This window comes from Hemitrygon akajei, chromosome 18 (genome assembly GCF_048418815.1).
Source record: "Hemitrygon akajei chromosome 18, sHemAka1.3, whole genome shotgun sequence".
NCBI classification, from domain to species: Eukaryota; Metazoa; Chordata; class Chondrichthyes; order Myliobatiformes; family Dasyatidae; genus Hemitrygon; species Hemitrygon akajei.
In genome coordinates this window covers 20929866-20942926 of record NC_133141.1, presented here as the reverse complement: position 1 = coordinate 20942926, position 13061 = coordinate 20929866, and the positions used below count along the sequence as shown (strand labels likewise).

General features: G+C 41.2%; 1 protein-coding gene across 5 annotated transcripts in view; it reads left to right on the top strand.

The window, feature by feature from the left end:
* LOC140741175 (sodium channel protein type 8 subunit alpha-like) overlaps positions 1-13061 on the top strand; it is a 234428-nt gene that overhangs the window by 170110 nt on the left and 51257 nt on the right. For all 5 annotated transcript variants that reach the window (XM_073071042.1, XM_073071044.1, XM_073071041.1 and 2 more), the window contains exons 15-18: positions 971-1209; positions 5470-5643; positions 8347-8703; positions 10110-10580. In XM_073071042.1, the coding sequence (XP_072927143.1) occupies positions 971-1209; positions 5470-5643; positions 8347-8703; positions 10110-10580 (1241 nt within the window). The remainder of the gene's footprint in view (positions 1-970; positions 1210-5469; positions 5644-8346; positions 8704-10109; positions 10581-13061) is intronic.

Sequence of the window (13061 nt, the reverse complement as noted above, 5' to 3'; positions counted from 1 at the left end):
TGGGGTGGTGGTAGAACCAGATACATTAGGAACATTTGAAGGACTCTTAGGTGGGCATACACATGGATGAAATAAAAAATGGAGGGCAAGGCTTTGTGAGGATCTGACAAAGTACGTTGATGAAGGTAAGCAGTCGATGTAGTGAATATGGATTTTAGCAAGTTTTAGCTAAGGTTGCCCACAGTAGGTTCTTTCAAAAAATCAGGAGGCAGGGGATCCAAGGAAACTTGTCTGTGAGGATTCAGAATTGACTTGCCTACAGAAGGCAGAGAGGAGTAGTAGATGGAGCATATTCTCCCAAGAGGTTGAGAAATGACTTGATAGAAGTGTATAAAATGATTAGAGGCTGCCGTTTCTCTTTTCCCAGAGTGGAAACGGCTAATACAAGTGGGCATATTGGAGGATGATTGGAGGAAAATATAGGTGGGAGATGTCAGAAGTTTTTTTACACACAGAGTGGTAAGTGTTGCCAGGACTCGTGGTAGAGGCAGATACATTGGGAGACTCTCAGATAGGCGGATGGATAATAGTAAAGTGGACAGTTTAAGCGTGAGCAAAGTGTTTGATTGATCTTGGAGCAAGTTAAAAGTTTGACAATGTTATGGGCCAGAATGTCAGTATGTGTTGTACTGGTCTATATTAACTACACATCATAACCACATGCAATCATTGATTATTTGGGGATGACACTGACACCCTAAACAACATCCCCTAGCAAAGAATTGGTGTGAAAGAGTGCAGTAGCAGAGGAATAAAATGGGTGAGTTTGCATTAATAGTTTCTTGAGAACCTAATCAAGTCTTGTTGTCCTTGGATATTTGGTCAGAAAAGTGGCTGTATTGTGTCCATGTTCAATTTTAGTCAGTTGAGGGAGGCTATGAAGTAATTAATTAGCAGTGAATAATTATTCAGTGTTACACGTTGCACACAATGGTAAGCTTTGCTGAAATTTGTGATCTTGTAATTTCAGAACTTGAAGAGTCTCAAAGAAAATGCCCACCCTGCTGGTATAAATTTGCCAATATGTTTCTGATCTGGGAGTGCTGTCCGTTGTGGGTGAGGCTTAAAGAGTACATGCATCTGTTTGTATTCGATCCATTTGTGGACTTGGCTATTACCATTTGTATTGGACTCAACACCCTCTTCATGGCAATGGAGCATTACCCAATGACACCCCACTTCGAACGTGTTTTGGCTGTGGGAAACCTGGTAAGGCCTATGGTTTAACTTTTTTAAATAAAGGACTTGACGTACTATGTCTACAATCTTGTACGTGGGCTGATCCAATGATCCATTATTTCTCGTTTATGTGCCTGTCTATCTACTTCATTAAATCCTATCTGCATTTTCTTCTTGCTCATGTTCTTCTCTAGATTTTCTCCCTTAAATACATAATCTGCTAATTTTCTGGCCCTCTTCCAAGTAGCTAGAAGTGTTCCACAATCTAGTCACCTCTCAAGAAGTTGCCCCTTAATTCCCTTTTACATCTACCAGTGATCATCCAATAATTTGTAGGTGTGGTCAGGCAAGAGGATAACCAATAAATGAGAGAGAATTGTTTTTTCATTGTTGCATGTACCAAGAGTGAAAATCTTTTGCTTGCCATCCAGACTGATCATTCCATGTATCTGTACATTTAGGATGATGGAAAGACACAAATAATGCAAAATATAGTGTTACACTTACAGAAAGCACATTTCAGATAGACAATAAGGTATAAGAACCACAATGAGGTAGATTGGGAGATCAAGAGTTCATTTTCATTGTATAAGGTATCCATTCAAGAGTCTGATAACAGTGGGATAGAAGCTGTCCTTGTCCTAGTGGTGTGTGTTCTGAGAATTCTGTATCTTCTGCCCAATAGGGGATAGAAAAGAGATTGGCCAAGTTGAGAGGGGTCCTTGGTTATGTTGGCTGCTTTCCTGAACCAGTGAGAAATGTAGACTGAGTCAGTGGATGGGAGGCAGTGTTTTTTTTTTTTGCAATAGACCGGTCTGCATTCACAACTCTCTGCAATTTCCTTAGCTGTCTGAAGAAGTAAAGAAGCTGGTGTGCTTACCTGGTCACAGAACCTATGTGGCTATATTTACACCTAGGAACTTGAAGCTCTCAACCATCTCTACACCAGCACCATTGATACTGACAGAGGAGTGTACCCCTCCCTGTTTCCTGAAGTCAATGGTCAGCACTTTTGTTTTGCTGACATGGGGGGGGGGATTATTATCGTGACACCATGTCTCTTGGCTGTCTATCTCCTTCCTGTACTGTCTTGTCATTGTTTGAGAACTGGCCCACTGCAGTGATGCCATCTACAAACCAGTGAATGAAGTGTGGAGGAGCAGTGGGACCGCAGAATGTGTCTGCAAATCCTTAAAGGGAGCAGGACATGTCACATGTCAATAACATAGATGAAGAGACACAGTGGGTCTTTATTAACCAAGGTGTGGAACATAAATGCAGAGAGGCCATCCTTATTGTATGCAACACAAGTTAAACTACACCTCAGGTACTGCCTATAGTTGCGACAGCTACATTACAAGTAAGCTGTGACAGCATTGGAGAAGGTGCAGTGAAAACTTATCAGGATGTTGGTAACACTGGGAACTTATAGTGAGAATAAAAGATTGAATCAGCTGGGGTCACATTCCTTTGGATGATGAGAGATAATGTAGTTGAGTATAAAATTTTGAGAGGCCCGGAAAGAGTAAATAGCAAAAACCTATATTTTTCTCTTGGAGAAGAGCCAGAAAGCAGAGTGCATGGATTTAAAGGGAGATACGTGACTACGATGTTGGAATCTAGAGCAATAAACAATCTGTTTGGAGAACTGTAGCGCAACAGCAGATTGTTTGCTGCCCTTGGATTTAAAGTAATTGAAGGATTAGAAGGGAGGTGACGGTTAATTTTCCTTTTCCACACTCAGATGGTGATGTGGGTATGAAACTTGCTGTATGAGAGAGTGGGAGAGGCAGAATTCCTCATCATATTTCAATGTACACTTGAAGAATTATGACCTGCAGGACTATGGGCTGCTGAGCTCTTTTGGGCAGTACAGACACAATGGGCTGAATAGCTGCTTCCTGTGGCCCAAGTTTTCTCTGATTTATAGCCTGCAGATTGTTGCAAGTGAAAATGCCTTCAATTTGCCTTGTCAGATTTCTTAACTTTTTCCAGAGTGGAGTTTCAGCCTTTTCACCATTTTTCTTTTCGAAGCCATAGTTGTAATGAGATTCCCTGTCTATTTAAAAGAAATGATCTGAATGACACATTTGTGCTGTCCAAGTTCTCTGGCTTTTGGCAGGCAACATTAAATTGTAGGTCCAGTGATCAGTGGCATGCTGGAGGCGTTTAACTGCCTCGAGAAAGGTAATACCAACTTGGTTTACTTTCTCTGAAGCATTGCAAGCTGATGGGAAACCTAACACAAGTTCACAAAACTTATGAGAGGCAGAGATAGAGTATATGGTCAGAATCATTTTCCTGGGGTTGAAATGCCTAACACTAGAAGGTGTGGTTTTGAGGTAAGAAGTGGGAAAGCTTAAGGGAGATGTACGGGACAAGTTTTTTTTTACACGGAGTCATAAGGAGCGGTCTACCAGGGTTGCTAGTGGAAGCAGATAAGATAGTGGCATTTGGGACTTTTTGATAGGCACATGAATATATAGAGGTTGGAGAGACGTGGATTATGTGTAGGTAGAAGGCATTAACTGAATTTGGCATCATACATAGCACAGACATTGTGGGCTGAAGGGCCTGCTCCTGTGCTGAACTGTCTTATGTTTTAATAATGCACTTTTCTCAGAGGCCACGATGAAAGATTTAATTCATGACAAATCAAGTAGGTTAAGACAATAACACCCTAAGGCACAGGAGCAGAATTGGGCCGTTTCACCCATTGTGTTTGCTCCACCATGGCTGATTTATTTACTCCTCTTAACCCCATTCTCCAGCCTTCTCTCTGTAACCTTTAACACACTTACTAATCAAGAACCTATCAATCTCATCTTTAAATATAACCAATGACTTGGCCTCCATAGCCTTCTGTGGCAATGAAATCCACAGAAGTTTAATGATAATTGTGATGGAAATGGGTATCACAGTGGGAACTACATTTTAAAATTACTGGGAACTTGTGAAATGCACTAAGTGCAAATTTTCTTCTTTTCTGACTAAATGCTGCAGAAAACAATGTGTTGTACTTTTTTTTTTAAGTGCACCAGCATAGGGAAAATCTGGTGAGAGGTTATAAACTGTTTGTGCTTGTTGTCATGGAGGAATAGGTAACATACAGGCTGAGACATGACCAGATATTGGGCTGGTAATAACAATGATATGATACTATAATTGTGCATAAAACAATAATAACAATACACCATAATTGTGCATTAAAAAAACTTGAGCATTCTGTGGTGTGTGCAAAGCATCCTGCTAAGAGACAGATGTAGTTTTCCTGGTCTCTGGCCCTCCTGTTGTTTGTCAACAGCAACTCATGCAGGGACGTGTTATAAATACAATATGTTCTTATATAACACTGTCTTGACTTGGCATTTGTTGGTGCATTAGTGCCAGAATTTAAGCGATGATAGGAACAGTGAAGAGCAGTTTTATGGCCCATTCATTTAGCACTTCAACTCTCAATTAGAATACAATTGAGTACAATGTACAGTTACGTCCACATTTAAGTTTGACACTAGCTGGCAGTTTTGTCTGGAAACCATTCTCAACTGAGCTTATGGAAGTCCAAGACGAGCTTGTCTAACCTGCCATTCAACTTTTGGACCCCCAGCCCTCAAACTGAGTTCTGGGGTGCTCAAGTGGCAGAGCCTACTATGTTGTGTATGGCAGTGCAAGGCAAGTCTAGGGTAGGCTAGTGCATGGCAAGTGTATCTACAGCAAACCCATTCATGTACTGCCACTGGAAAAAGGTAGCTACATGTGAGTAACTTAGTTTACTTCATTTACCTTCCTTTTTAATTAATTATTATTCTTGTGCCATTCAATAAATTATTTTTTGGCTGGTTACTTAAACCAACTCGAACAGGTTTTAAATATCACTGGCAGAGACATGTTAAAACAGTTCAAAGATTTTAGTAGTGGCCTAGACTTCTCCTGTTGAACAAGCTGACCTTCTGTGTGCAGCAAGAGTCTGACCAAGAGAACCAGTCAACTGATTGGGATTAAGTTTTGGGTGGCCTTCAGAGTCCACCCCGATCCTGAAAACCACATTTCGCTCACTGATATGTGAAGTCAAGTCTCATTTTATGTAGTTTAGGTGACCTTACAGACAATTAGGGCAGGTGCCGCAGTGACCAGGTGAAGGCTTATACATGGAACACCCAGAAAGATGCTTAGCCAGCAATTCCCAACCTGTGCATTCTGATCTGCAGCCAGAATGTTGAGTACGTCCTACACTTGCATGGACTTGTGTTACGGATTATATCAAAACATTCTAACTCTGATCTTTTTCAGGTCTTCACTGCAATCTTCACGGCTGAGATGGTGATGAAGTTGATAGCAATGGATCCATACTACTATTTTCAGGAAGGATGGAACATTTTTGATGGATTTATTGTGTCCCTCAGTTTGATGGAGTTAGGTCTGGCGAACGTTGAAGGATTGTCTGTACTCAGGTCCTTCCGATTGGTAAATATCAAGTCTTGGGATTTTGTGCCTTCACCTCTTTTTGTTTTGGAGTCACTTGCAGTCTCCGTGGGTGAGGGTGTTCTCACTGACAAAATCCTGCAATGCACCCACCCTTCTGCCAATAGTCAGGGTATTTATTGATCCACTGACAACCAGGAATTCAGAGAGAGGGTGGAGCCATTCTGTGTAAAAAGGGAGTGTTGATGGGTATCTAGAGATGAAGTGGGATTGGTGGAATTGCTTTGAAAGCTGATAGATCCAATGGGCCAAAGTTGCAAGAAAAACTAAGAGATGTAACTTGTAAGGGACAAGTCAGATTTTGGAAGAGTGAAGTAGACCTGAGTGGTGTTCCCTGAATAAACAGTGGCTGGGTGAAGTTCGGGAGAAACAAAATGCTGAGCAGTGCAAAAGGTGTGCACAGAAGAATGAAGGGGGACAATATAATTGAGATGTTCATGAATACAATCCATGACTTCCCCTTTCCTATTTCTTTCAGTTCCGGTCCCCTTATGAAATCTCCAATTATACCTTTGTCTCCAATTTCTTTGTCTCAGCATTAGTGCTGTAGCATTGGGTAAAAAAGCCCTAACCACTAGAATTCTCTCCCCTCTACATCTCTTCACCTCTCCCTTTTCTGTAAAACCCATCCCTAAAATCTACTACTCCAACAAAGCTTTCACTCATCTCTTCTAATTTCTTTTCATTTGACTTGGTGTCATATTTTGTCTGATACTTGTGAACTAACTTGGGGTTTAATTTCTCTGTTTTGAAGGTGTATTATAGTTGTATTGGTTACTGCTGCTATAAGGTGGCTGGCTAAATGGGGTACTGGTGGCAGTGCAGGTATAGATTGGATTCTTGGTGCATCATCAAGGGGGAGGGATGGGGAGTTAATATACAAAGAACAAAAATGAATTGATCTATAAAATATACCATGATGACAACTTTTGGAGAAAAGGACACCTGGTTGAATAGATGCCACATCTCGACGGTAGAACTATCGGCTAAGAACAATGAAGATACGAATATGCATATGAGGCATTCATCAAGCTGACTTCACTTGCCTTATTAGACTCGAGAGGTTTCCTCACTTTGAATTGAATGCTTTCAACCCCAATGTTATAACAAAGATTATTTTGCAAATCCCTTGAGATACGTTGGAATATAGAGTTCAAGAAATTGGATCACTTAATGCATTATTCAGTGTAACATAACTGAAAATTGATTTATTACCCCTTCCAAAGTAAAATGTAATAATTTGGAGCATTTTGCTTCACTCTAGAAATTCAACCGCATGTTTCCTGAAATGATGTGCACCTGCATGCCAGATAGGATTTCCACATTTGTGTGGCAGCTAACATTTTTACCTCATCACCTGTTGAAGCAGTGCTGGGGAGAATTAGACTATGTTGTCCCAGGGGTAATAATTGTTGGGCACCGTGGGGCAACTGGGTTCCCACAACACAGCATGGCATTGCTGGATTTGGTTCCTTGTTAAGTCGTATGCTTTGATCTGTTGCCTACCCCCACCACACACAACCATGACTGCTCCCATGGTCTGTGCTTGCCTTGAAGCCCCCACCCTGGCCTTGCAGATCTGCCCAACCACTGCTCCTTGGGGTCTGACTGAAGTTTCTATCGATGCACCCACATACAAAACAGTTGGCGCATTGCTGCCACTGTAGCTGCAACTCTTCAGATGTGCGAGCATTTTTTGGCTATTTGCTTTGGGATAATGGTCAGAATCAGATTTGTTATCAATGACATTATGTAGAATATGTAATTTTGTGGCAGCAGTGGTGTGAAAAGATGTTTAAAATTAATATAAATTACAAAAGTAGTGCAAAAATAAAGGAATCATGAGATAGTGTTCATGGACCATTCAGAAATCTGATGGTGGAGGGTTGTAAGCTGTTTCTGAATCATTGAGTGGGAGTGTTAATGCCCCGGAAACTTCTCCCAAATGGAAGTAATGAAAAGAGGGCATGTCCCAGGTAGTGAGGATTCTTGATGATGGATGACACCTTCATGAGACTTTGCCTCTTGAGGGTGTCCTCAGTGGAGGGGAGGGGTGAGCCCGTGATGGAGCTGGCTGAGTCTAAACCCTCTGCAGCCTCTTGCAATCCCATACATTGGAACCTCCTTACCAGGCAGTGATGCAATTAGCTGGAAGTCTGTACATCAATGGAAATTTTCAAGAGTCTTCAGTGATATGCTGAATCTCTTCAAACTCCAAACAGAGTAGAGCTGCTGGCACAGCTTGGTGATTGCATCAATGTGTTGGGCCCAGGGTAGATGCTCTGAAATGTTGTGTTCTCCCAATTTCCCCTTCCTGAAGTCCACAATCAATTCCTTGGTCTTGCTGACATTGAGTGCATTGGTTTGCTGATGAAGTTCTGAATCAACTTTGAAACCGCTCAATAATCTGATGTTACAAGTTCAGCCAACAAACTAATGAGATATATAATTGAGATCAGATGGGACAAGGAAACCTATTTTGTGTCATTTGCTATATCTGCCTTTAAAAATAACATTTACTTCAAAAGCAATGTATTGACTATAAAACTCATTTGGTCATCCTGAGGGCATGAAAGCTGGCAGATAAATGAAGATTCCTACAGCTGTTTGTTGTTCTTCCCTCTGACGATTTATAACTGAAATTGCCATTGCTTTTCTTCATCAGTTTTTCTACTTGTCTTACAGTTGCGAGTTTTCAAACTGGCAAAATCCTGGCCAACGCTAAACATGTTGATCAAGATCATAGGCAACTCTGTGGGTGCCTTGGGGAACTTGACGTTGGTTTTGGCGATCATCGTCTTCATCTTTGCCGTTGTAGGCATGCAGTTGTTCGGTAAAAGTTACAAGGACTGCGTCTGTAAGATCCATGAAGATTGTATTCTGCCCCGATGGCACATGAATGACTTCTTCCACTCTTTCTTGATTGTTTTTCGTGTGCTGTGTGGGGAATGGATTGAGACGATGTGGGACTGCATGGAAGTGGCAGGCCAGACGATGTGTCTCATTGTGTTCATGATGGTCATGGTTATTGGTAATCTCGTGGTAAGCAACAAACATTTTTGAGAAACTTGCTCAGGTTAAATAACATACAGCGTCTTGGGTAGAAGCTTCAAAAGTGTCTCATATTATTCCAAACAACAACCTCTGTACAGTGTTCGGCTATGCCAAAGACTCCAGTAAAACAAAAATGGGTTGAGATTTTTCTTTGGATCAATGGTAAAGGAATGATCTTGAAAGAAGCTGTCCACAAAGATTTAACAATCTCTGGGAAGTGGTCCATTCCTCTTAATGAGCAACACACAAAATGCTGGAGGAACTCGATGGGTCAGGCAGAACTCCTGTCCTGCTGATTTCCTCCAGCATCAGTTGTGTTGTTTCCAAATTGCAGCATCTGCGGGCTCTTGTCCTCTTTTGAGGACGTTGTTTCCAGTGATAAATAACAGTGATGTGACCAGTAGGTACCAAATTGCACACCCAGTCATTAATTCTCATTTAAACATTTTAGAGTAAGAAATTAAAGATGAAGGTTGAAGTAGCAAACAAAAATTTTAAGCTATTTTTTTTTCATTTTAAAGTTCATTCTATTTTGAGCTGTTTTGGGAATCTGCAATAATATAAAATAATGTGACCCAGAGAGTTAGTTAAGCAATAATTATTGCAAATGAAAAGTCATTTACACTATGCAGCAAATTTAGATTCCCAAACTAAATTAAAGTAGGAATATTTCCAAGTTCCCCACCTCATCAGTTCATAACATTATTCTGGAGAAGGTGGCAAAACAAGAGCCCCCGTGGAGGAACATGTCACTTAGATTTCTCTGTTCAACTGTATTCCTTCCCTGTACTCTATAAGTTATCATTTTCATCGTGTGCTCAGCAAAGACTGTCTTGCAGTCATTCAATTTTAAAATGAATTGCTTGGTGTTGTTCAAACTGAGCTGGGGAAGAAGAATGAAGAATTTATTCAAAATTTAAATGTCAATTTTTGAAACCGACTAAACAGAATGTATTTTTCAATGTCCTTTTGCACACCTTTATTTCCTGCATAAATCTGTCCTTAATTCTAACGGTAAAGTTAATCTATTGGAGGGAAAATAATTTCAGCTGTAAATGTGAGAATGAATGTGATGTTCTTTGGGGAAAAAATGCAGAGAATTAAACCCACACGGGATGAGACTATGCAGCATTTGACTGTTTTGTTTTATGACATTTCCTGACAATCATATACATGTTTCATTTTAACGTTGCACTAACAGATGCTTGACTGTATTGGCTTAATTTTAAAACCGCTATTTGTTTGAGAATACTTCAGTGATGTAGTTCATGCACTAAACTCTGGTAATTGTACTCCAAAAAAAAAATTAGAACAATTTTCTTGCTGGTAATTTTTGGAAAAATCCTCCTGGCATCGTGTCTAATGTACGCTGATAAATATTTGTTACACTATAGGTGCTGAACTTGTTCTTGGCCTTGCTACTGAGTTCTTTCAGCGCTGATAATCTGGCAGCAACTGATGATGACGGGGAGATCAACAACCTTCAGTTGTCTGTGATCAGGATCAAAAAAGGAATTGCCTTTATGAAAGTGTATGGGCACCAGTTTGTTCAAAAACATTTCAAGAGCAAAGATGCAGATGAAGCAAAGCCACTGGATGAGCTCATAGACAAAAAGGTGAACTACATAGGCAACCATACTGGTGCTGACATAAACCGAGAAATGGACTACCAAAAGAATGGCAATGGGACCACGAGTGGCATTGGGAGCAGTGTGGAAAAGTATATCATTGACGATGACCACAATTCCTTCATTCACAACCCGAATCTTACGGTCAGAGTTCCAATAGCTGTTGGTGAATCAGATTTTGAAAACCTGAATACTGAAGACTTCAGCAGTGAATCTGAAGTTGGTGGAAGCAAAGAGGTAGGAGAGGTGACTTGTGGTTCTTAACTATTGGTAATCTTTGCTGTTAAACCATGAGGTGCTAATGAATTTGGCAAAATACCCCACAATGTGAATTTGGTATCATAAAATGCCTTCTGGGTAAATTAGTTTTACGCCATTTGGGCATAGCATGTGTCCATAGGTCTTTGCTTGCCCTAGTGTTGAAAGTTTATGTTGAGTATCTGTCACCTGAAAGAAGGTGCTCTGAATTTCCCTTCTCTAATATTACAGCAGACTGTTTAAATCCATTCATTAGAAATGGGTTAAATCTCCCCAGAAGGTGCAGAGGAGATTTACCAGGATGCTGCCTGGATTAGAGAGCATGTCTTATGAGGATAGGTTGAGTGAGATGGGGCTTTTCTCTTTGGAGTGAAGAAGGATGAGAGGTGATTTGAAGGAGATATATAAAACTATGTGAAGCATAGAGTGGAGAGCCAGAGGCACTTTTCCCCAGGATGGAAATGGCTAACGTAAGGGTGCTTAATTCTAAGGTGTTTGGAGGGAGAGTACAAGGGAGATGTCAAGGGCAAGTTTCTTTTTCTTTTTTTACACAGAGTAGTGGGTGCATGGAATGCCCTGTCAGGGGTGGTGATTGAGGCAGATACATTAAGGGCACTTAAGAAACTCTCAGATAAACACATGGGTGATAGAACAATGGAGGGCTATATACAGGTGTCCTCCGCTTTACGAATGTTCGCTTTATGCCACTTCGCTTTTACAAAAGACCTACGTTAGTAACCTGTTTTCGCATTACAAAGAGGAATTTTGTTTTTATGAAAATTTTTCCCATATAAATTAATGGTTTTTCGCTTTATGCTATTTCAGCTTAAGAAAGGTTTCATAGGAACGCTCTACCTTTGTAAAGGGGGGGGGGACACCTGTATAAGGGAAGAGTTAGATTGATCTTAGAGTAGGCTAAAAAGTTGGCCCAACATTGTGACCCGAAGGGCGTGTTCTGTGCTGGAATGGTCTATGTTCTTTGTCCTGCTAAATAGCAATTTCGTACAAAGCACTAAACATACTTTTTTTTAACTTGATGTATTTGCAAACCAATTAGGGAGTGGAGCTGGGTGCGTGGGGTTAATTTGAGGTTGTTGGGAATTCGTGAGAGGTTCAGAATCTGAGGATTGGAGGATCAATGCTTGTGATGGGTTTTGTAAAAGGATTGCAGTTGGGTGAGATTTACACAAGAGCCATGAGCTTAAGGAAGGGAGTAGTGCTCCGTACAGGAATGCTGCTCGGTTACTCAAGTACAGAGAATTGGAGAGTACTGCAAAGGTTGCTGTATCACCAGTATTATTGAAACTTGCTTGTTCTGAAGACGAGCATGCCTTGGAACAAAGTGACAATAGACAATAGACAGTAGGTGCAGGAGTAGGCCATTCGGCCCTTCTAGCCAGCACTGCCATTCACTGTGATCATGGCTGATCATACACAATCAGTACCCCGTTCCTGTCCTCTCCCCATATCCCTTGACCCCACTATCTATAAGAGCTCTATCTAACTCTCTCTTGAATGCATCCAGAGACTTGGCCTCCACTGCCTTCTGGGGCAGAGCATTCCACATATCCACCACTCTCTGGGTGAAAAAGTTTTTCCGCATCTCTGTTCTAAATGGCCTACCCCTTATTCTTAAACCGTGACCTCTAGTTCTGGACTCACCCATCAGCGGGAACATGCTTCCTGCCTCCAGCGTGTCCAATCCCTTAATAATCTTGTATGTTTCAATCAGATCCCCTCTCATCCTTCTAAATTCCAGTGTATACAAGCCCAGTCGCTCCAATCTTTCAACATATGACAGTCCCGCCATTCCGGGAATTAACCTTGTGAACCTACGCTGCACTCCCTCAATAGCAAGAATGTCCTTCCTCAAATTTGGAGACCAAAATTGCACACAGTACTCAGGTGGGGTCTCACCAGGGCCCTGTACAGCTGCAGAAGGACCTCTTTACTCCTATACTCAATTCCTCTTGTTATAAAGGCCAGCATGTCATTAGCTTTCTTCACTGCCTGCTGTACCTTCATGCTTGCTTTCATTGACTGATGTACAAGAACACCTAGATCTCGTTGTACTTCCCCTTTTCCTAACTTGACTCCATTTAGATAGTAATCTGCCTTCCTGTTCTTGCCACCAAAGTGGATAACCTCACATTTATCCACATTAAACTGTATCTGCCATACATTTGCCCACTCACCCCACCTGTCCAAGTCACCCTGCATTCTCATAACATCCTCCTGACATTTCACACTGCCACCCAGCTTTGTGTCATCAGCAAATTTGCTAATGTTACTTTTAATCCCTTCACCTAAATCATTAATGTATATTGTAAACAGCTGCGGTCCCAACACCGAACCTTGCGGTACCCCACTGGTCACAGCCTGCCATTCCGAAAGGGACCCGTTAATCGCTACTCTTTGTTTCCTGTCAGCCAGCCAATTTTCAATCCATGTCAGTACTCT